The 24,701-nt window shown below is 38.1% G+C and overlaps 1 protein-coding gene and 1 long non-coding RNA gene across 6 annotated transcripts in view; one reads left to right on the top strand and one right to left on the bottom strand.

Annotated features, from left to right (window-relative positions):
- CAPN7 (calpain 7) overlaps positions 1–24,181 on the top strand; it is a 31,445-nt gene extending 7,264 nt beyond the window's left edge. For 4 of the 5 annotated variants that reach the window (XM_042806289.1, XM_032991214.2, XM_032991212.2 and 1 more), the window contains 18 exons: positions 636–703; positions 1,723–1,923; positions 3,470–3,556; positions 4,452–4,578; positions 5,297–5,382; positions 6,290–6,383; positions 7,961–8,107; positions 9,781–9,887; positions 11,455–11,575; positions 11,836–11,980; positions 13,808–13,907; positions 15,461–15,596; positions 16,049–16,124; positions 18,461–18,606; positions 19,277–19,339; positions 21,943–22,073; positions 23,275–23,367; positions 23,445–24,181. In XM_042806289.1, the coding sequence (XP_042662223.1) occupies positions 636–703; positions 1,723–1,923; positions 3,470–3,556; positions 4,452–4,578; positions 5,297–5,382; positions 6,290–6,383; positions 7,961–8,107; positions 9,781–9,887; positions 11,455–11,575; positions 11,836–11,980; positions 13,808–13,907; positions 15,461–15,596; positions 16,049–16,124; positions 18,461–18,606; positions 19,277–19,339; positions 21,943–22,073; positions 23,275–23,367; positions 23,445–23,589 (2,073 nt within the window). In that variant the 3' untranslated portion in view covers positions 23,590–24,181. The remainder of the gene's footprint in view (positions 1–635; positions 704–1,722; positions 1,924–3,469; positions 3,557–4,451; positions 4,579–5,296; positions 5,383–6,289; positions 6,384–7,960; positions 8,108–9,780; positions 9,888–11,454; positions 11,576–11,835; positions 11,981–13,807; positions 13,908–15,460; positions 15,597–16,048; positions 16,125–18,460; positions 18,607–19,276; positions 19,340–21,942; positions 22,074–23,274; positions 23,368–23,444) is intronic. The other variant, XM_042806291.1, reaches the window with a different exon arrangement.
- Positions 401–13,600, bottom strand: LOC122154747. The gene is made up of 3 exons (XR_006166816.1): positions 13,398–13,600; positions 13,202–13,276; positions 401–434 (listed from the first exon to the last, which is right to left on the bottom strand). It is a non-coding gene; the product is annotated as an uncharacterized LOC122154747 (long non-coding RNA).
- Positions 24,182–24,701: the final 520 nt, after the last annotated feature.

Genomic DNA, 24,701 nt, shown 5'->3' with positions numbered 1-24,701 from the left:
TACATATATTGAAGTTAGTGTGAAATTATCTCATATTAACAACTATTTACTTGGTATTTCATCAGGTACAGATAGTGCTGAAGTTTCTTTTAATCTTGACTAGCATATTATTTTAAGATGACCATAGGCTTTATCCCTCAGGGTGATCAAAAAGTACCACCTTCTTCCCAGGATGAAAGAAGATTGAAGGAACTCTGCTCTCTTGAAGCTTTGCTTCTGTCTTTCTCCTCAGTATATTCAGGTGGAGCGATCTGTTTCTTCCGTACCCTTGAAGTACTCAGAGCAGCCATCCTCCTTTCTATGCATGACTCCTAGATGGATCTGCTGGTGTTCCATCTCCACTGCTTACCTTCATACATTTTTCAAAGTCTTTTCCAACCAGGAACTCCCATGCCGAAGAATTTTAAATATCACTTTTGTTCCATGAACATTCACTAGAACAGCAAATGATATTTGCTTACTTAGTATGCTTTTTATGCTGAGATTTTAAGAAACCATATTTGCTTATTTCAAAGGAGAATTGGAAAAAGTAGCTCGTTACTGTTAGCTGTAAGTGTAGAATTTGACAAACTGAGCCTATAAAACTTGAGGGTTTTTTTGGGATTTGTAGCTTTTTCTTTTATTTTGCACTTAAGGCTACTGAAACTTCAGAAGCTGGCCTCCAGTCAAAACTGAAACAGCTGGCTCGACAAGCACTGGATAGGTGAGTATTGCCAATGTCAGGAAACATACTTGCTGTCAGGGATAAGTGCATTCTCTGAGTTAGATTCTCAATCTATCATGTCTGTTCTGTACAGCAAACAGTATGGATTCTGGGCAGACCTAGCTTCTGTAGACTTCTCCTCAGCTGCCAGCTGCTATACCCCAGAATTAGCAAAGGACTTGTTATATATTTATTAGTACCAATGCACTACTTCAATTTTCAGAAATATACGTCAGAGTATTCTACTACAATTTTTGGCTTCTGTAAAAGTGCCAAATTCAGGCCAGCATGAAGTCAGGGTGTCAGCGTCTTTTCATAAGGAAAACAGTTTGGAAACTGGGAAATACTTATCTTGATAGTAGCAGTCTGTATGGGTGGATCTAGTGGAGTAGTCAATACCTGAAAAAAGTTACGTGAGTGCAAGTTCAATGTACCTCTTTACATCAGCTATGTAATGGCAAATAATGAACTATGTTGGGCTAAGTTTCAGGATATAAGCTATTTTTGAGCACTTCTCAGTCTGTGTTCAAAACCCCCTGTATTTTGCATGTGTAACTAGCCAGCAGTGTAGTGCAACAACAACAAAATATGACTCCTGAATACAGAGTCTTCAAGCAGTTGATACACTGGGTTGTGAGAATGCTAATGGGTTTTTACTGCTATTGTAGCTGCTTCAAAACCTGAAGGTATGAGAGGATGCAAATTGGTTTTCTCTCTGTGTTTCAGTGGTCTTGCTCTGAGGTTCCAGATAATGAACACTTACACAAATTCTCCTATTAGCATAACTTAAAGGCAACAAAAATCTAATGAGTTCGTATTTTAATTGATTCTGGAATGGAAAAATAAAAAAGTGCTGGCATCAGAGGTTGATTTTCCTTAGGAAAAGTGGTATTGGTCAACTTGGGCATTTGTTCATTCCATCTAACCTATGTAGGAATGTGAACTAAGCAAATAAAAAGTTGAACCATAACTATATTTTTATCATTGTCGTAAACAAAATGCATTTTTATTTGTTGTAGAGCAGAGGCGCTGAAGGAATCTGCGTCAAAGGCATCTCAGAAGGAGAAGTCAACTGCGGCTAAACCAAATCAGCCAGTGAGGACATTCTTTCCATTGGGACCTGATTTTTCTTTAAATGATAAACCACAGACAATCAGAGCAGTACAAGCTAGTGAACCTCAAGGTCAGAGATACACTGCAGAGGAGATTGAAGTACTCAGGTAAGTTGAAGACAAGTTTTTCCAATATATTATTATTTGTGCTGACATCCTTTGTGCATCTTGCACAGTAGATTGAAACAGCTGAAGCATGAGGTGTATAAACAGAGGTTGGAAAACCATCTCTTACAAACCCCATTGCTGGTATTACCTACACATTAATAAATTCTTGTAATCTTTACAGTAATGTAATTAATGGCTTTTATTCACAGAGCATACTTCCTAGAGTGTATTTAGAAGACAATTTCTTGTAACTGACCGCCAGGATTATTTTTCATAGCCTTATTTTTGTATGTTACACATAACCTACCTGACTGAGTTCACGAAAGATCTGTGTCTGAGATGCCAAGGTACAAAGATGTTTTTATAGATTATACAACTACTACTTCATTGGAAAATGAGGATCCATAGTAATTTGTAGGACTGTGACTTCTGTTACATCCAGTTCCTTTTGCTTTGATTTTTATTTTATATTTATTATATTTGATTTTATTTTTATTATAGGTGGAATAAGCTACAAATAATCTATAAAACCTTTAGCCTAAATCATGAATTCTGAAAACTATCAAGTAGATCTTAAAAAAAAAAAAAGCATTGTCTGATATGTATGTCAACCTTCCTCCTCCTTCCCATGCAATAAAAAAGATTGTGACAGAGGTGATACTCAACACTGTCCAGGATTTGATCATAGAATGTTTAGTCTTCTTGTTGACTATAGGGGACTTACATGGACTGAGTATACAGTCATGAAGTTAAACCCATATATGTGTTTGAAAAGTTGCAGAGCATTAAGAATAGCCTTATTAAAATTTCACTTTCTTTCTTCTTGTAGTGCCTGTGTAGTGAATGTTTCTGGTTTTGTAGATGGTTTGGGTGGTTTTTGGTTTTGTTTCTTTTGTGCTTGTTTTTTTTTCTTTTTGTTTGTTTAAGTCTTGCAAGAGAACTTCAAGTTGTTTCACATCTTTAATCATCATTTGATTTAAAAATAGTTTGCATACCTTTTTCAGTTAACTCCTTGTCTAAAACTTAAATTACATTCACATGTAAATACGATTCTCATTTTTTAGAAAGTGTTCCGTGCGCTTCAGTCAAAAATGTACTAACAAATGTGCAGTATTTTTATTATTGTTGTTTGACAAAGTTCCAAAATATTCCCCAATTAGATGAAATCTAAGTGTTGCCAATTGTTAATTTCTGTCAACTTGTTCTAAGACTATCTAATGAGAGGCTTAAGGGACTTCAGAAATTTTAAATGTGACTTCTAGAACTATGAAGAGGTTTGTGGCTGATAATCATTTCTGTCCTGGCATGGTGACTTGTCCGCAGGTATGTACTTGCAGGATTAGTGACTGAGACAAATACCGCACATTTCAAGCCCAAATAAATACAGTGGTTGTTTCATTTTCAGGAGGTAGGTCGTGTTTTCAAAAGCACTGTGTCTTGTTAGTTTTTAAAAAGTAACTTTGTTGCATTCTGGAACTTAGTCTTTGAAAGATGATACAGGTGTGTAACTATTTTTTTTTTTTTTTTTTTTTCTTATGACTTGCAGGAAGACTTCAAAAATTAATGGCATAGAATATGTACCTTTCATGAGTGTCGATCTGAGGGAACGTTTTGCATTCCCTATGCCATTTTCGTAAGTGTGATTCAATTACTGAACTTTTGTTTTTACTTCCAAAGCTTTCTAATATTTGCTATTTCTAGATTCTCTTTTTCAGAATTTATAATTGTTTAAGTAGTCTTTTGAGCGTAATTCCAGCAGAGATATTTAAATACGACCACTTCTTTCTTCCAGTCTGATCTTAAAACTGTTTAATGTAAGCTGATCCTGCTCTGCAGCTCTGCAGTGCTCTTGCATTTATGCCTTCAGGCCTGTAAGGACCCACACTATATTTGGCTTTTTGGAGTATGGGGCTGGGCTGGCAACTTGGGTCCATCTCCTGATTCTGCGGCACGCTAATGAGGTTAGCTCCCACTGCCTCAGTTATCTGTAAAGTGAAGGTGATAGCTCTTTCCTCTGTAAAGGACTATTCCAGGGAAGCGTGATATGTAACTGCTAGACCTTCATTCATAAACAATAATAATACGTTAAGTTTTCGTGGGGTTAGTTGTTTGGTTTTTTTTTTTTTTTTCAATTTTCTGCTGAAGGTTTGTCAATCAGACAAGCCTCAATATTTTCAGAACTAAGGAAACTTTCTATTATTAGTTCATCATATTGAAATAAAGCGAAGAATTTGAGTTTCTGATGATGTAGGGGGCTTTTTGGAATTTTCTTCACTTCAGTCCTGTATGAAGAATGCTCTTCAGCTCTGTTCCATGTTTTTAATATTTTGGCTCTTTTTTTCCCTAAAAATCACAAACTTAGCAGTAGTGATCTCTGTATACAGAGCTGTAAAACAATTTCAAAGCTGTGTAATTGTTCTGTGCATATTTTGCACCATCTATTAGATATATCTAAGACTGGGCATACCATGAAAAGCTTTTCTAAACTGCTATTGATTTATTTCTACTTTCTTCTCTCTTAAATCTAGTGATAAATGTGGGAAGTTACCATTATCCCCCAAACAGAAAGCAATGTTTGCCAAGTGGGTGAGACCAGATGACATAACAAATAACCCTACGATGATTTACACTGTATCAAGTTTCAGCATAAAGCAGGTAAATTGTTCCTGAAGAGAAGCCTGTGCTGTTAGCCGTTCATTGCAGGGGAGATAAAACTTTCTTGTTCAAAAAGGAATCCCCAAATGTGAGAGTGCTTTCCTTGGCTCTCATGAGATTAAATAAATAAACAGTATTGCTTCAGATTCCATGCAGAGTAAACAGGTGTATTAGCAGTGGAAGTGAAAATCAGAATTTAAATTTCAGCTGAAAATCCTGTTTTCCAGAAATAGTGGTAAGGTTAGTATGAAATAAGACAAGGTGTAATCTGCAGCAAAGACTTTACATTTTTAAAAATTTTTTTAATTTGTATTTGACAGGAGGCAGAGTGGCCCACTGAGAATAGTTGAAATGTCTTGTTTAGTTGCAGGTGGCCCAAGCTATTCTGAAATTGGCAATAGATTATGCCGTTGAATATGGTTTATATTACACAGCATCTTTTGGGGGGGAGGGAGTAAATGTGAGTGAATGCTGAAGTATTTGCACTTGCCTCTGATTGTCAGTAATAATTCTAACTCCAGTTTGCTCTATCAGGGCCTCACATTGAGCAAACATACATTTCCTGCCACTTCCGTAGTAACTTTGCTCCTCTTGGTTCAAATCCTTTTGAATCCCTTTTGAAATGTATTACTAACTGACGATTTTCCTTCCCTCCACACACCCTGTTTGTCTTTGAGTATCTAAGTTATTAGTAAGTGTCCTCTGTTTTTCCTTATAGACAATAGTGTCAGATTGTTCTTTTGTGGCATCACTTGCTATCAGTGCAGCATATGAAAGAAGATATAACAAAAAATTGATCACAAGGTCAGTAGCTGTTGCTTTCTAACATTTTTTCAGACTTAATACTGCCAAGCTTTGGCAATATGTTCTATGGCAATTAGATATAGTAAAAACTAGCATTTGTTTCACGTTCATCTCCCTGGGGCTTATGTGACTTTAGCACTTCTGAGAGGGAAGCAAGCTTTATATAGATGTTTATACAGACACTGGAGTCTAACTTTACACGTGCTTTGAGGAGGAATAAGTAATTTGGAAGGTTTTGTTTGGTTTTTAATGGAGATTTTACTTATAATGCTTTATAAGTTTATTTTCCTACTTTTCTCTGCCAACTGCTGTGCAACAGGCAGTCCATCTTTCATCTCATTGCAGCATTAATGTTAACAACACTATCTCGGTTCCAGTTGACTGGCACCTGTGATAAATTTGGCAAGGATTTGGTAGACTCCGCTGGGAGCTTGTTGTCAGACCAGTGTGTGAACGTTTTTGTTTTAACCTGTACTCATTAGAACTGAACTTGTATTCTTTTCAAGAGCAGTGAGTTCTGCACTGTCTTCTCCTTCAAATATTTGATTTGTTATTCAGGCAAACACTGTTTTTCTATACAGTTATGTAAATACCATTTGTTTAATAGTAAGGTAAATTTGTTTGCTTTGCTTCTGTTGGAGAAACAATTAGGTTCCTTGTGTTATTTTTTTTTACTATATTAAACAAAGAATTGCAGCAAGAACCAGGCCTGAAAAATAAAACCTATTTAAACACCACTATCATTTTTACTAAATCTGAATTGCTCTTTATTTTAAAATTACATATTTATTTTCAGTGTAAATTTCCAGAAATATACCGTGTTAATCCCACATTTATTGTTATCAGTGTATGTACAGCCAAGTCATTTATATCACAATTTCATCTGTTTTTGTTTTTTTCTTAACAGTATAATTTACCCTCAGAATAAGAAAGGAGAACCAGAATATAATCCATGTGGCAAATACATGGTGAAGCTTCATATCAATGGTGTACCTAGAAAGGTAAATTGTTTCGGGGAGACTTAATACTGTTACTGTTTAAGTCATATATTTTAAAAGCTTGGTCTGCTTCACTGAAGCTCTGCTTGCATAGCAAAAACTTTAGGTACATTTTGTTGGAAGTTCATTTTTAATTGTTAAATCTTTTGAGATTCATTTTGGTTGTGAAGTATGTAAAAGAATATAGGTATTTCTTCTATGGGCATTCATGAGAATAGCCTTACATTAAATACATAAAAAAATCTTTCTATTGATTAAAAGAATTATGAAAACTATGCAGAAACAAAATTATGCATCCCATATTTATCAGTAAGGGGTGCAAGTAATGCACTTTCCACTCCATCTTAGAATGGAAGTTACAGAACTAAAAAGTAGAGAGGGATGTCCCAGAAGAGTACAGACATGGAATGACCATAGAGGAATAACTCAAATGACCACAAATTTTTAGGAGGGTGAGGAGGTGCCTGAAGATACATGATAGAACTTTGTAAACTCAAACAGCTTCATTTTCTTTTCAGTGCAATGAGTAAGGGCATAAAATAATGTATTTCTTCGTATACTACTTATCTACAATAATCGGTGCTACAGTTCATAGTGACTGATGAATGTTTATGGGAGTTCAGAAGTTGAGTGATCATATTCACGGAGCGGGGGAGTAAGGGGAAAGTCCTCAAAGGCTGTTAATTGCTAACATATAACCTCTGGGTCAGAAAGTCTTCGGGTTGCAAAATTCCAGAATCTGAATGAGTGTTTCAGGGAGGTATCATTTATGTGCTTGCCTTGCTCTTAATACTCTTGCCAAAATATCTCCTAATGGTTGCCTTTTGTTAGTTGCCATTTGCTCTTCAATGAAAAGGAGTATTCATTCCTGCACAGGCAGGATTTAACCAGAAAACCTGCTGTCTTGGTAGCCTGTGTTGGTAACGGACTAATGTCAACGTGAAACTGAAACATCTGTTCTGGGAAACTGTTTCAGACCACTGCAAATACTGCAGTAACAATCTGTAATAATGCCAAATATATTCTAGCTAACTTAAAGAAGAAATGTTATTACTTTCACAACTGCTGCTTTGGGTTGTTTTTCCCTTCCAGTGAGAAGAAATAGAATTCTGAAGTAGAGACTGTGATAGTGGTGTGGCACATAGTTTATTTCCTTATAGATAAATAACTGTTTATTTTTCTGCTGGCTACAAAGTACAGTGCGTACTCTGTTTCCTAATTAGGTGAGGGATATTGTTAGGTTTTTTCTCCTTTTCCTAACACTGGTAATTACACTGAACTTTTCTGTGGCTACCCTTTTCCATTACATGCCATCATCCGCATTTTACATAGGGGAAGGCAAGGCAGGTGATCACAGGTCACCCAGTGGACCAGTGCAAATAAGAACTGGCAACAGAATTTCTTGTTCACTTGGACAAACCACTGCAGGAGTGACAGAGGTGTCCACATTTGAGAGCGATGGTCACATCTGGCTGGCTGAGAAGCTGTATATTAATGAGAGTTTGGTTTTATTTTTTAAATACTTCAAAAATACTTTATTAGCTTTATGATGATTTTTTTCATTTGTTTATTCCACACAGGTAATCATAGATGACCAGTTACCTGTTGATCATAGTGGCGAACTTCTTTGCTCTTATTCTAACAATAAGAATGAATTATGGGTATCACTAATAGAAAAAGCTTACATGAAGGTCATGGGAGGATATGATTTTCCTGGATCAAATTCTGTAAGTATTAGATTATTTCTAAGAGGCAAAAATTCCACTTAGATAATCTGAGGTCAAACTGCTTTCCTTCTAGTGAAAGAAATTAATTGCTTGGGAAGGCAAGAATCGTATTTGATATTTTCTTAATCTGTCTGTTTTTCTATCTGTCATCTGTCTTTCACGAAAATGTTTAGCTGCACTTCATGAGATTTATTCCATCAAAATAGAACAAGCAAGACATTTTGATGGGCAGAGTTAATCTTAGTTCTCTGACTACAGAATTGGCACTTATGGTTGGGAAGTGTGTATGTAGATGAAGGTGTTGGGTAAAGTCATAATTTTTTTGCCCTTATCAATACTGCCAATTTTGGTTTCTAACTGTTGTTCAATAAATAGGGCAGTTCTCCCTCATTAGGTAGGGGAGTCAGCTAGGAAAGGAACAGGCTAGTCATTTAGTATGTCTGTAGGGGGAGCAAGTACTTTGATCTGTGAAAGTTTGCTTATCAGATTGTTCCACTCATTTATGTAAATGCGTATTGGGTTCCTATAATGTGGTTACTAAAGAAACAGTCATTGTACTGCATGTAAACTGACATGCAAATTATTCTTTCAGAGGGACAGTTTCCTGAAATGAGTAGACCCCATAATTTTCATTCATTACTTAAGCAGCATTTCTTTAAAATTTTAACAGTACTTTTTTTTATTTCGTGGTGCTGTTTACATTCTAGTTGGTGTCTTGATAATCGCATTCTTGGAGGGTATACTAGGTAATGATCACATTTTGAAAAATTATTATGGAAACAAATGTGGCTTTGTATAAGGGGTAAATGTAGCATACGTTTTTATGTATGTTTATGTCAGTGTTGGGCTGCTTTGTTTTGGAGGACAAGATGGTGAGAATAACTGTATTTTATTCCCAGTCGTTCTCTGACTTGCTGTCTGGGAAACCAGCTTGACTTGTGACATTTAATCTCCACCCTTTCCACCCCCTCTGCTTTCGACTGTATTACAGCTTCCTTCTATAATCAGGGTTACTTCCTGGTTGTGTTGTACTTTTAATTCCTCAAGTTCCCACCCACCAGTGGGTGGTTATTGACACTTCAAGCACTTATAGTCCCTGCTTTTGTTTTGAGGAGTACAAAGCAAAGGAAAAGGGAATAAGCAGTATTTCAAGGAGATGAAATGGGGAGATTAAAGCATATTTTTATGGAAATACATGTCAGTGTCAGCTTTACCAAGAAGAATAAAAACCCCTGAGCTTTAGAAGTAAAATTTAAATTATTTAAAATGCATGTATAATAGCAAGGTTCCAAATAGTGATTCTGAGATTGTGCTTTAAAAGTCTGTGAATCAACAAAATAAATAGAACACATTGTAGAATTGAGCACAATTGATCATTCTCTTCTGCTTCCATTGCTCTGAAATTCCAGTTTGTTTCATCAGTTTACTTTCCAGCCTTTTTTACCTTTTTATTTTTCTTTGAGGCTATTTGGAAATGTTGTCCTGAACTAATCAAATAAGTTTTTGTTTGTTTTAATACTTAATAGTCTTAATTTTGAGCCTTTTATGTGTAGAGCTATATTGTAACTTGTTTATACTTGATTTCTTTCAAAGCACTTTTATAATTTGTGTACAGGCATCGTCTTTATAGATGGATTATTTATTCTGATTTCTTTTGAATGCTTGCATTTCAGAATATCGATCTCCATGCACTGACTGGTTGGATACCTGAAAGAATTGCTATGCACTCTGACAATCAAGCTTTCAATAAAGATAGTACTTTCAGAATGCTGTATCAGAGGTAGAAGGTTGTTCTTTCCTAAGTAATTAAAATGCTTGCTGTGTAGTAGCTGTGTTACCGCTGTAAAACCAGTACAGTCACCACAAATCCTTCGATAGCATTTTGATACTACTACATATTGTGCTTGAAAAAACCTCCACATGCTTTCTGGAGGAAGAAATGCTGAGGTCTTGGTGGCTTTGATAAGACAGAAGAGGAAAATATTGTGGAATTGTGTCTGAAGTAATATTTCTTCTTTAGGTATGAAGGAAAAAAACCCAGCCCATTTCTTGATGAAGAAAATAGAATATACAGTCAGAGGAGAGCAGCTTGGAATCAATATACAAGTTAAAAGTGTTTAAAAATAGAAGGAAATGTGTTTTGTGTTCCCATACAGTCCACCAGAACTTTGGCATTGATCTGCTGTCCTTAGCAAGCAGATATAACATAGTATTTCTAATTGTATCACAAGATCTTGGATATTATACCCCATTAGTAAATCTTCTGGAGGAGCAGCAGAAGTCTATCAAAACTGCAATAGTCTGAACTGATCTCCAGACCTATCATAACAATTTTACTTAGGGTGAAAGATATACATGTAGTTTATAAATGTCAGCTCTCAAGTACCTTGATTTCTTTTAAAATGGTTTTATGCAACCAGTTTCTTACACAGTTCAGTGCAGAAGGGGGATATTCTGTTGACTGAAACATCTGCATTCATGATAAAAGAGCATGACTTTACAGTGCTTTTGCAGTTGGTTAGGAGCTCTCAGTTGATTGCCAACAACTTTTCAGATATTCTGCCATTGCAGTTTGGAGGTGTGACTGCAATAGGATGGAAACTAGCCATTATAGCATCACTGTTGTTCACATGTGCTAAACGGAAAATATGTCAATCTGTTGTCCAGTGACCCTGTAAACTAGGGATGCTGAGAGTGTATTTGGATTTTAGCACTGACTGGGAAACATGCTAGTGTGTTTTCACAACAATAATTATGAGGAACTTAACAATTTCAATTCGGCTCAATTCCAGAACTCGCATGTGAGTTAACAATTCAGACCCCGTAAGGCGTATGCTAGGGGACACAAGACTTCAGTGTAAGCACCTGCAAAAGTATAGAAGCATGAACTTCTCATTCTTCAGGTTTTGGGAAGCTCCTTCAGGATCCTAGGGATGTGACAGAATTGTTGATTTGCTATATGCAGTGAGTGGAGAAGTGTTGATGAAACCACATTTGTGTTCAGCTGAAGATCTGAGAAGAGTATCTTTAAAAAGTGACACAGATTGAACATCAGGTTGATAAATGCTGATTTTTATTTATAAAAAATATGAAATTATATGGGAATAATATTTTTTTACTTAGAGCCTATACTTAAATACTGAAAGAAAATAGTTCTACTTTCTCAAGCTTTTTCAGGAGTGATTTGTGCTCACAAAAAACCCTTGCATTCTAATTTTTATAAAGCAGGGTCAGTTATCAGGCAGCTAATGGACAGTGTGAAAACATAATATTACAGAGTCTGGGAATTGTTATTTTGCAACTTGCAACATTTTAATTAAGCTTATTTTTCTCGTCTTTTTGAACAGATTTCACAAGGGAGATGTCCTTATCACAACAGCAACAGGGGTGATGTCTGAAGAGGAAGGAGAAAAATGGGGTTTAGTTCCAACCCATGCGTATGCAGTCTTGGATATAAGAGAATATAAGGTATCAAGGAAAACTGAATATGTTTTCAGGTGCCTGCTTGAAGCCTGTCTGATTGGTAGCTACTGATTTTTTTTTTTTTTTTTTTTTTTTTTTTCCTCTACTGGCTAATGTAGTTTATTTTGTCTTGAGTTTCATTGAGAAATCCCAGAAAGCTTAATGATGCTGTTGGGGTTTTTTTGAGCTATTGATTCATATTCCATATTAGTATAAATATAAAAATTACATTGACAAGATGAATCCTGCAATTTGATTTTCTTTAGGGACTTCGATTTCTTCAGTTGAAAAACCCCTGGAGCCACTTACGTTGGAAGGGACGATACAGTGAAAATGACACAAGAAATTGGACCCCAGATTTACAAAAATACTTGAACTTTGATCCAAGAACAGCTCAGAAAATAGACAATGGTAATAAGGTTTCAAATGTCACTATATTTTCAGATAATATAGATCTTTGTGATATATCTCTGAAGAAAGGTGGAAGGAAATGCTTAAGCACAAGGGAGAGGGAGAGTAAAATAAATACTAGAAACTAAACAGCCTAAAAATTTAGGAAATGTTTGTCTACTCAAATCTGCCATTTCAGGTTTGCCTGGGGTTTAAGTAATATGGACTGTTTAATATTTCTTAAATTCATTGACAGGAAATTACCTCCTCGCCTCAGTGTTGCTATCTCAGTATCTGGGTGTGGGGGACTTCAGTGCAAAGCTAACATTCTGACAGTAAGCTGTGTAATGCTGCTTTTTAATACGCAATTAGACTTTTTGTGGGTTTTTTCTGCCATGATTTGCAAATATGTATCAACATGCTTACTCTAATCAGTATTTAAATTAGTCTTGCCTGTATTTGAGGTTATGCACTGGAGTTAAGTGGGGTTTTTTCCCTTGTACTACATTAATATATCTATAAACAAATCTTTTCATACCCTCTGTTTCTGGCTGTAAGAGTAGGTTGAGATCTCTCTTTGAGACAGTGCTCCTACTACGTCATTGTCCAGAGAAACCACTTGGAATGATGCCCAGTGTTCTCCTGTCCCACCTTCCCTAGGGATCAGCAGAGTGTAGGATTTGGAAAGTCAGTGCGGGTTTGCTAGCAGAAGGGCAGGTTGCTGACAGGTTAGAAACTCTGCAGAAGCTGTGTCTTACATTCAGAAAGAAATGTTTGCTCTTTTTATAGCATCCTAGTTGCTGTCTGTGGATCTCTGTGAGGGAGCCTTTTTGTTCAGTGACACTCTATTTTGACAGCAGCATGCATCCAAACCCATTAAATTATGGTATTTATTGATATGCCTCATGCAAATGCATAAGGAAGACTTTTGATTTAAATATAAGTATAGCAGCCCTGGCTGTGACAGTTAGGAGAGATAAGCTCATTATTTATTTACCTGTTCATTTAGTAAGGAATTTATATCTGTAACATCTAGTAGTTAAGGTTTATGTAAAATCACATTAGCAGTTTTAAGGGAGTTGTTTCTTCTGACTGGATTTACACTCTGATTCTTGTCTAATAGCTAGTTGTTGTCTAGTAGCTAGTGTGTAGCTATTATGACTGCTTTTTTGCCTTTTTTTTTTTAAGTGCTGTAAGATCTGCAACTGCCGACATCAGAGACTTGAATTATAAGACTGTTACCTTTTGAGAGTTCATTTCATCAGGAATCTGCCAGCTTGCAGGCATTGTTGTTGGCTAGAGTTGCAATTAAAGGAGCTATGGAGAATTAGAATAAATGCATGAGAATATTGTAAAGACGAAGCAGAGTCAGGGCACCAAAAGCAAGTGACGCAGGTGTTGGATGAAGTATCTTAGAAAACCATTCAAATGTACTCACATGCTGATTGAATACTTGATTGTTCTGGATGATTACTGAAGTAGGTTGTTGAATTGAGGACTGTTTTTTCAGATACCTAGGAAAGGGGAATGCGGGTCAGAATCACCTAATGACGTCTCAGTACAACGAATTTTCTCATCCCTTCTGCTTAGTGCTTGAGAATTAGAAGTGTTCTGACAGCTTCAGAAGGTCCTTGATGATGAGCAGACACTAACTTGTTTTTCTTGGTTTCACTTGTTTGTTTTGGGATTTAAGTTTAAACGTAGATATTTGGGCAATGCAGACATTACTACTGTTTTACAGAAATGTTGGGTAATATAAGCTGTATCATTCGCCTGGAAAGAGCCTTTTGAAAAACAAGTAACATCAAGGTGTCTGATAAGAAAAGAATAACAGCATTTCCTTTTTAGGCATTTTCTGGATTGCCTGGGAGGATCTGTGCCAGTACTATGACGTTATTTATTTGAGTTGGAACCCAAGTCTTTTTAAAGAGTCTACGTGTATTCACAGGTTGGTCCAAGAGCTAAAACTTTTGAGTTGATACCTCACTAAATGTTCTGATGTGGTGTTTCCTTCCTTCTATTCTTCCTAGTTACAAAGATTGAACTACAACTGTTCTCTTGAGCCTGACTTTGCACTGTTAAATTCTCAGCCCAAGCTTTGTTTTTGACTCCTTCTGTAACATCGTTGAAACTCCAGTGACCTTTGTGATGCTGCTGTGGATCTAGGGTTGAGATTTTGATCTCATTCCCACATCTCTCTATTGGAATAGAAATCAGATTGTTGTGCAGTCTGTATTTAAGCAGTGACCAGACAGTGCTTGAGTGACCTAGTTTTTATTTGGAGTTCATTTTCCTGGCCAGTTGCAAGTCATTTATGCAGTATGTGTTGTCTTTACAGTGTGTGTTCACTGATGTCAGACTAGTTTAACTAATTCTGGTTTTAATCAGTTGTAGTTATCATAAGTAATCTTAGTTGGCTGCTGATTTTTTCTGAACATGATACCTGTCTCCTACCTAGTACCCATCACGTTCAGTCTTTTTGTCATCCAGTTTGAGTGTGTGTGTGTCTCGGTTTTGGAAAACAAGGGTTTCTCTGTTTTTCCACTCCACTATATTGCCCTTTGCAGTTTCTTCCACACTGTTTCTGCATATGTTAGCTCTGCACAAGCTCCTTCATCCATATTGCAATTGCTGAGCTTATCTGTAAAAGCTCCTTCCATCTTTGTGTTCAAAGTAATTCTAAAATACACTGTGGTGATGTAGCAAGATGAAGCAATGTGTATGCTAATCTCAAAGCTCATTAATGCCTAGCACAGTGGCAATTGCCATAAAAAGTGGAGTAATGATGGTTATAATTTGAAGCTTAGTTGATAACACAGTCTTCCACATGTGCTGTTCGGTTCAATGGGACTTAGCAATGGCTTTATCCACTTCTGTTTCCAGCGTGGCACACTTTGCATTCAATCATCAGCACTTCTTATTTTTTCACACTGTATTTTCTTTCTCTGACAGGTCATGAGGCAACAGGCAGATTTTGCAATAGGATACCTCAAGGATCTTTAACATTTCTTGCAGGCACCCTTCCAAACATGAAACAGATCAGATTTAAAAATAAAATTTACCTCAGTAAAAAACTAGAGTAAAATTATTTAGCAGCTTTTGAAACCAACCACAGCTTATACATTGATTTCTATAGTTACAAAAGTATAGGTGTATTTCACTTGCTGTAGGTGTATAGGTAGCCCAGGTTCCTTGAATGGGCCATCTTTTTCTGTGCTCCGTATGGTTACAGTCACCATAAAAAAAAGCCATGCTGTTTGTATGTAGCATATTTTATTATCACACTTGTCGTGAAATGCTTTTATAAAAAAAAATTGTAAGATAATGCTTCTGATGTAATTGTATTATGTAACCAGTATCACAGATTCCAGTAGAAAATCAGCCTTCAGTAACTTTGTCTCTGATAACAGACAGCTCTGTATGGATGTAGGATTTGGGGTTAGTTTTCAAAGCATGAATTAGTACCTTACTCGTCTAATAATGTGTCTGTATTACTTGTAGTACCTGGGATGCAAAGCAAGGCCCGGTGAAGGATGCCTACAGCCTGGCAAACAACCCTCAGTACAAGCTGGAGGTCCAGTGTCCCCAGGGCGGCGCTGCCGTCTGGGTTCTGCTCAGCAGGCACATCACAGATAAGGTGCTGGGTCCTTCTTCTGTATTACAAGTTCTGCAGCATCTTCCCAAAGTCTTTCTGTATAGCTTCTGGTTATTAGCATATTACTGCTTGTGTTTTCATGTTCAGGTACATATGCCTGTGTATATGTATACATTTTGAACTCAGCAGGTAAACAAACAAGATTGTTGCAATAGACCCAGAGTAAAAATTGAGCTAAGTGATAATATTCCACTGGAAAGGTTCTGAAGTAACTTTTGAATCCCAGGGCCTGAACTGTTATAAGTTAAATTAGTGGCAGTTTATTGACTTCACGTATTTTAAAAATAATTGGATTGGGTATCTCAATAAAGACGACTACCAGATCATACGGTGTGGTGGTCAAAGGGAATGATAGAATGTGTACTTGATTCTGATTAAGCATTAGTTACGTTCCACAGAAGTGTACAATTCTACTTGATCTGTGTTTCTTATAGGATGACTTTGCACACAATCGGGAGTTCATTACAATGGTTGTATACAAGACTGATGGCAAAAAAGTTTACTATCCAGGTTAGTGTGCAGTAATTGTCAAGAAGATTATGTTGGAAATAAATGAAGAATTGCAAAGGATTTTGTGGAGAGGAAAGGCACTTCCTGCTTTAAAACTAGATGCCTCACTCTGAGGTCAGTCTTCTGAAAGAGTCATTTAGCTCTGTTTGACCACCTTCAGCGGTTTACACTGAAGGAATAAACCAAGCTGTACGGGTTGGAAGCAAGCCAAGAGGTCTGCACGGTCCTGCTGACACTTACTTTGTCACAGCATTTTCTTTATTGTTCTGTTTATTTTGCAGTGGCAGTAGTTAATGCTTAGAGGGAACAGATTTTGCATAATTATTTCCCACATTTGTCAAAGTATTTCAATGTTTATGGCTTCCACTAAATGAAAATAATCAAGGTTAATTGTTCTGTGAACTTGGCTGTGTAGAGTACCTAAGCAAGCTCATGAGATGCAGCTGAACATGTCAGCATATTCCAAAGTATCAGGTATTGAATGTTTAGGAAAAATATTTAGATGTTCAAATTTTATCAAAGTATTACTCTTGGTCATTATAGCTCAGATTCTACTCACCTTGAAGCAGAAAGGGCTTGACTTTTGGAGCTTTGTTGTGGCTGTGAAAAAGCCATTTATGTTTTATTTCAAGACAGATAGGAGATCTGAAACACAGGTTGAGACACAGGAAGTAAAGGTAATGCCCAAGTTGAATGGATAGAGTAGTCTGCAACTTTAAGGTAGAGCTAATAATATCATATTTTTATTTATTCTGTACATTGAGTTAGAGATCTCTGTAAAAATACTACTTGGAATAATTCAGTGAAGGTGCTTCCTAAAACAGGTAGGATTTGGTCGGTTGCTTTTACATATGGGGAACTTCTTTAGAACCAGGGTTGCATTCAGGTACCTGCTCATGCAACGGGTAATAGCAACAGTTAATTAGAGAGTAGCTTTTAAAGCTTTTTTCATCAAAGAGTGGAATTTGTGGATTTTTTTCCTACTGGAATGGCTGGTAAGGATTTGCATTGTTCATCTTTGGTCTTGTTTAGTGAACTCTGCCAACCACTTCCCCTAGAATCCAAACTGTCTTTCCGCAGAAAGCGTCTGTTGAGGCCTGACCAAATCATCATCTGGTTTTGTAAGAGCTGATCTGGTTAAAGCATCTGCTTCTCCTTACAGCCTAAGACTTCCTTCTGGTGTCGCTAGTACTTGTAGCAGCGCTTAGTTTACACACGTCTTAAGAATGTTTTCACTAAGTGGGCAAACCAAATACATTTGTATAGTGGAGGGAACTGTTCAGTTGTGCTTGAAAGAGGCAGTCTTCCACCAAGACCACTAGCAAGAACGGGGTGAGTCACCTGTTTTGTCTCTCTACCCAAACTCTTATAAACTTCTAGTCTCACGAGCTCAAACTTGCTTAAAACCCTTTTCCATGGAAATAGATTGGTCAAGCTGCAGTATTATTGTTGCCATCTGTTAAAATGAGATCAGAACAAAGCAGGTTAATCCTTTGGCAGTGAGGCTGAGATTTCCCATTCCTAAGCTGCTTATTGTTTTATATTAATACTTTCCCCACTCCCATGTTGCTTTGTGGAAGAAAATAAAAGGACCTGATCCCAGGCCGATTGAAGTAATTGGCTAGACTTGTTCCTGCTGCACTGAAATGAAAAGAAGTCTGGAAAGAACCAATTAGAGGCCAAATAACAAATTACATTGTCTAATTGTAAAAGCAAATATTTGGGATGTTTATAAGTACCACATGTGCATTGGTACTGGGATGCAACTACATCTGTGTAATGATCGTAAGAATTTGGAGAGAGAGAGAGAAAGTGTGTGTGATTTAGTTAAAGAAATTAACATGTTTTAAAGCCTTGTTTACCTGGTGGCCAAAGATTTTGGCAGCTTGAATTCTGGAACTCTCCAGCCAATGGAGAAGGAACAGACTTCTCAAAGAAATTTTTAAAGAGTACTCTAACATTCCTTATCTTTCTCTTTAAATTTCAGCAGTCACAGTAGGTCATGTCTGAGTAGTGACAGAGTTAGGAGATGGATAAGCAGTTCTTGCAAGTCACGGGATTTAAGCTTTACTTTCAAGTGCAAAATTTGTGTCCTGTCATGTGTGATGTACCTCTTCTGAAAATGATAGTTGCTCTTAAGATTATCTGTCCTTTTTATGAGCAAACCTTAAGGCTCTGTTCTTCTGAGAGCACTCAGGTCTGCTTACAGTCTAACCTTAGTACCAACGATCTGACTTTCCTGGCAAAATGTACTGAGATAAAATGGCTAAGAAGTTTGCCAAGCTGAGAGATTTTTTTAATGGGGGGGAAAAAGTGTTCATCCTTTTCTTTTTCAGCTGATCCTCCTCCGTATATTGATGGTATTCGGATCAACAGTCCTCACTACCTGACCAAGATAAAGCTGACCTCTCCAGGGCCCCATACATTTACCTTAGTGGTATCCCAGTACGAGAAACAAAACACTATTCATTACACCATCAGGGTATGTACTGTTGGTTTCATAATGAACGTAAATAATGAAACTATAAAGTGTCTTTTATTTGTAAGTTTGATAAGTGTACTTCTGGACTGATACTGTTATTTTGGAGAGGGAGGCTATGAATGATGGAGCAGTACCACTGGATGAAGTCTTTGATAATGTTCTCCATTTGTAGTTAAGGCAGTACAGTGTGTGTGTTTTTAATAACGAAAGCAGCTAAAAAATACTTTTTTTTCCTAGAATAAAAAAATAATATGTACAGGCAGAGCATTGGCTCTCTTGTGTTTTCAAAATAATCCTGTTTTAGATCCCAGTTAAGATTAAAGGTTTTTTGACTTCTCCAAGTCCTTGGACTCAGTATTTGGGTTTCTTTGTAACTGCTGAGTCATGTGACAATGCTAGATGTCTGTCTCTGGCGCTGAAAAAAGTAAAATACAGGTTGTTTCCATTTTGCTTTTTTTTAAGAACAATGAAGTAGAACTAAGTCTTACTAATCCCAGCACTATTTGGTATTTTGACTCTCAGACAGGGTCACCTGATGGGTAATACAGGCATGTAGTGAACAAGTATCTAAAAATGATGTGTAGGCAATTCAGCTTTTTTTTAACATATCACGATTTAACATGAAAAGTGCAAGATGAATCTGTGACCAGCTTCTTCTTTTACAACATAGGTGTATTCCTTGTGCAAGTTCACCTTTTCCAAGATTCCTACACCTTACACCATTTCTAAACGGGTAAAGTAATACTTTCCTTCATGGGTGACTGGATAATAGTTCTGGTTTGGCTTTTCTGTATTTGAGATGTACAAGGTTTTTAAATATGTTTTTATACTACTGCCCAAAAATGCCAGCTTAGGCTCTATTCTGACAAACCGAACCTTTTAACTAGAGCTTATTCTAAGCATCACAAGCACAAGACCAATCCTGTACTCGAGTTACGTGTAATTTGCCAAGCAGTTATCTGCAGTGTTAACAGAATTCATAGCAACGTAGAAGTCCTTGGGCTGGCTCCCTCTGTTCACAGCGCTCTGTGTGGATGGTGGCTTGACTTCCAACGGCACGGGGTGTGTGAACTCCACCTTCATTTCAGAGGGTGTCGTTACAGCTGTACCCTTGCAGATATGCTGGAAAGCCTTTGTAGCATAACCACCTGTACCCATATATGTAATTACTCTGCAGAGATCAGATTGTGCTAGTACTACTGCAGAGTGAAAACCCTGCAAAAGTGTTCCTCGTTTTCCCTTGAGATAATTGCGTGATTTTCTTGGAAAAAAACCTCTTGGCATGACAGGAGCAAAATCAGCAATAACAAACCAAAGGCGCCAGTAGCAAGACTGTGACAAACAGACTTAGGAGGCAATATCACAGTACATTACTGTTCCTAAATTTTGTGAAGACATCTCACAGGCCTGTAACTGCTGGGATAAGCACTCACATTGCCGAACAGGATCAAGGCAACATAGCCATGGTAGCTGTCATGGAGAAATGCTCCCTGAGAGTACAGCAGCAAGGGCAAGAGCAAAAAACTTGACTGAAATTAAGTCAGAAGCCCAGGCAGTTTTGTGGCCAGCTGCTGTTCATATTTCAGCTGTTAACATGAGCTGCAGTTACACCTTCAGCTGAAATATAAATATAGCCAGGAGCTCAGAGGATAAAGCAACTGGCATGTATTTTCATGTGTTAGCAAATCTAACCTCAAGAAAGAATAAGCCAGCAGCTGTTAACTTTAAGCTCTGTACCTACCGTGCATAGCCTAGGGAATCCTACTGTAGGCAGAAGTCTTCTATCCACACAGTAACTTCTTGGGAAGAGAGAGAGGAGGCCAGGTGGAGCCGCAGTAGACCAGCCCGCTTGGCAGGACGCTCGTGCCTGAAGCCAAGGAGCAAGGTACTTTGTGTGGTCAGGGGGACGTGTCATCTCGCAGCTGAGCTCGTGAGTTCAGACTGTGTTTGGTACCAGCTGTTATTTCTGGAACAGCAATACCCCTGAGGGTGGCCTGTTCTGGGGAACTGTAAGTGGCTAGAGAGGTTCCTGGGAACAGTGAGATGATCTGCTTGGTTCCTCCAGAAACTGTTGTCCTTTTTAGCTCTTAAAAACTTGAGGGAATGCTTTAAGAAGTCAAAAACTCATTGAAGGTGACCAGCCTGTTGGAGGCAGGACATCTGTTTTATGTTGTATTATGTTTCAAAAGAAAATAATGTGGAAACCTGTTAATTAGTGGAAGATGTCTAAAAGGCACGTTCTATCTATCCAAGGCCAGCTCTGTCTTTATGATTAAAACCAAAAAGTTAGTTGCCTGTGCTTAATGCTTATTTGGTGCTTGCTTAGCAATCATCACGCTTAAAAACAAGCAGATAACTAATTCACAGCTTAGCAGTAAAAGCAAGTTCTGTTAGATGTCTCATACTAAAGTTGAGTGGTCACCTCTGGGGCTCGCCAAGCCCTAAGGGGATTCCTGGGAACTAAGCACAGCAGAGGTGGAAAAGGCCTGGAAAGCTAATAGCACACAGCAGTTTTAGGTTCTTGGGAAGTAGCACAGTGGGGAGAAAATTCCCCTCGAAAATTCCCATGTTTGAGGCTTTTGGGAACTGAGTAAAAATTAAATCATGGGGAAAAAATGTGCTGCTCGCTGATTTGAAAGCAGAGAGAGGTAACAGGAGAAATGGATCTCAGCTATAGCTTTGTGTGAATGCCTGGCAAGCCTTTCGAGTCTAACCTTTCAGTTTAATGACTAGCAGGAGGAACTTGCAAACAGGTGGCCTGTTTGTCAAAATCCTAAGCAGGATTTTTCCTCTTGTATGTCTTTGTCCTTGCGGAATCTGGCCTTATGGATATCTTGTCCCTGTAATGCTGGTTCTCAGCGTGCACAGAGGTGAATGGACAGGGGCTGGAGGCAGAGATTTCAAAAGCAGAGGTTACAACACAAGTAGCATTGTACTTCCTGTACCACTGTTGTTCCTCATTTAGTGCAACAGAGGAATGTCTGACCAAAAAAAAAAAATTAACCTGCATAATCCAGTAGTCGGGGATAGATGGAAAAATAGATCTTTCATTAGATGCAGTTTGTCATAGTCACAGTCACTTATTACTTATTTACTATAAGCTGAAAAAAATACAGTATACTTCCAAGGTATCTAAGGCCATGATCAAGATGGGTGGAAGACTGCAGTGACACTTTCTGAATCCTTAATGCAGTCTCACTTGCAGTGTGAAAATTAGGAGAGATTACTAAAGTCAGTGACCTCTAAAGGGAGAGGAGCCTTTAGTCTTGTTTGTATATGAATAAGCACTTCAAACCCTCAGGATATAAAGTATTTTCTGCATTTTTGACTTTTCAGGTTAATGGACAGTGGAAAGGTCACAGTGCTGGAGGATGTGGAAATTTCAGAGACACCTACAGAAATAACCCCATTTATCAATTCCAGCTGGACAAGAATGGACCGTTACTAATTGAGCTCCGGGGACCAAGGTTTGTAGAGAACAAGGGGGCATCAGCACAGTGTGAGTATGATGTGCTAAAGATAAAGCTCTGTCAGTGTCCTCCGTGGGGAGGGTGGGAAGCTCACTGCAAATCCAGAACACGGGGTACGGGAGGTGGCTCAGACTTATTTACGTTTCTAACTTCACCATCAATAGTGAATTAAACCTGTACATTTGCTACTGAGGAAATCCTTGACCTAGAAGGAAAGCAGCAGTTGCCTATCTATCTATCTCCTTTGTTTTGGGGTCTGAGCAGAGCTAGGCCTTGCAGAGGAGGGAAGATGCAAAGGACTTTATTCCCCTTAAAACGAATTACGGTCGTAATTCCTTCTCTTCTGTAGTAGAGCTAAGATAGAGGATACTAAACCCTTAGAGGCTCTCATGCAATGGCCAGTGCAGCACCTTGGGCTCTGAAGGTGCAGCTACTCTGCCACTAGCAGGCCAGGAGAAGTATCGGATGGCAGTAGACCTACACAGGTCAAATTCTTTTGGCAAAATTAATGATGTACCTCAAAATACCAATATACAGCTCTTGTAACATCTCCTGACATGCAGCCAAGTGTTCAGCTTTGCACAGCTGTACGGCGGACCCCACACAATGGCAGCACTTTCCCAGCCATCCTCCACTCCTTCAGGAAACCCCTTCTCTCATGAAACGAAGATGAGGGCAAAGGCAGGGCTGTACTGTTCCACTCACCGAGCAGTTTTCCATGTGCATTTTTTTTCTGCACTTGCAGATCATATTTAGGTAGTTTAAATGTCAGGGGCAGCGGTGCCTGTCACATGCCTTAACAGGTAGTAGGCAATCTGTCTCAAGTTATAGTGCAACGTGAGAAATTCTGCTGAGATCACTGACACGGGTTCCTCAGACAGGCATCAGATCCCACCCCAGGACCTGTGCCATGGGGCCCAGAGGTGTCTCACCCCAATTTTAACTACCTGAAGTCTGCTTAAATGCAGAGGCAGACTTCGAGCAGGCACTTTCCAGAGAGTCTAGTTCCAAACCTGAAATGTGTTCCATCTTCCTCCAAATTCTACATTCATAGCATGGTAAGTTAGCCTACGTTAGTCACAAATGTGACAAAACTTTTAGCTATTTTCCAGGTATACTGTGGAGTTTTTAAAAAGTAGCCCTCTTCATGGGGAACCTGATGACCCAAATAACTAACAGACCGTCACATCACTTGCAGACAATACAGCGTTGGGTTTGAACTCATCACTGTCTCGACAGTAGGAGATCCTGGTTCCTGTGGCTTTCAGAAAAAGACCAGTGGTGACTACAGGTAATATTCACTCTGTGACATCTTGGAGGTTTGAAACGTACTTCAGATCTCAGTTCTAACGGTGTCTTTTATCATAGGTGTGGATTTTGCTACTTGGAAGTGGAGAACATATTTGCTGGAGTTTACAACATTATCCCCACCACATTCTTGCCTCAACAAGAGGGTCCTTTTTTCTTAGACTTTAACAGTACTACTCCTCTTAAGGTATCACAGCTGCAGTGAGGAGAGAGATCTGTGCATTACTGTTTAAGGAGGTGGGTTTGATCTGTCCTACAGCCCGAGAACAGGTGAATAGCTCTTACTACACACACGCATAAAAGAAAATTACATTCTAAGTTATAGCCAAAAGCATGGCATCACCAACTGGCCAGTTATTTGTGGCAGACAGTGAGCTGTGGGGTTTGCTGCTATGGTATTGGAGTGAGCACTGCTCAACTGGGCTTGTGAACAGGCCAAAATGCTTTTATTCAAATGAACTGGCAGAACTCTATTGCAGTTTCTCCACGCTTCAAATCAAGGTCTAGTGAGTTAAGAGAAAAACTAACACTGCAATTCTCTTCTCCCACAATACAGGGCATAGGGGTTAAAGATGTTATTCTTAAAAGTAAACATGTAAGAAAAAAATATTCTTGTGTATTCTGCTTATTCAGTCTCAGGACCAAATAGCTTTTGCTACCTACTTGTGCTGCTATCTTGAATGTTTTCAGCATTGAACTAGTTCTCACATCTAAATGTAAATTTACTACTGCTGAGCATGCAGAATTCCAAATTAACATGTTCAGCTTACTTAGAACATGTATATAGGAGTAAAGGAAAAGGAAAATCACAGCTTTAGCTATTTTGGAAAAAAAAAAAAACAAAAAACAAAAAAAAAAAAAAACAAAAAAAAAAAAAAACAGAAAACAAAAAACCACAAAAACCAAACCCCAGTTGTTTTCACTTATGTTACATGTATTTTGAGAGGTATTATTTGATACCTGTATTACTTTAGTACATAATATTACAGCACGCGGTTCTCTGTGGCTTCCTACTAGCTGCAGATCAGCAGCACCAAGAGGAGGTGAGCCAGCAGTAGCGTACAGACAGTGCAGCACACCCTTCCTTTAGGTTTTCATCTAAAGCTGCACTGTAAGATTCTTTGTGTCTACTGAGGTGGTCTCATGTGCTGGTGCGAGGAGGTAGGGAACCACCACCATCACCATCCCAGCAAAGAAATGTTTGCTTCTCATCATTTTTGTAAGTATTCAGCCTCTAGGAGAAGGGTCATTCCAAGCTCTCCCCCCCCAATAAACCACAGCTGCAAGAAATGCATTTGCTGATCCCATTATACAAGA

The sequence above is a fragment of the Tyto alba genome, unplaced genomic scaffold, assembly GCF_018691265.1.
Source record: "Tyto alba isolate M040663 unplaced genomic scaffold, T.alba_DEE_v4.0 Super-Scaffold_46, whole genome shotgun sequence".
NCBI lineage: Eukaryota > Metazoa > Chordata > Aves > Strigiformes > Tytonidae > Tyto > Tyto alba.
This window is presented reverse-complemented; position numbering and strand designations above follow the sequence as displayed.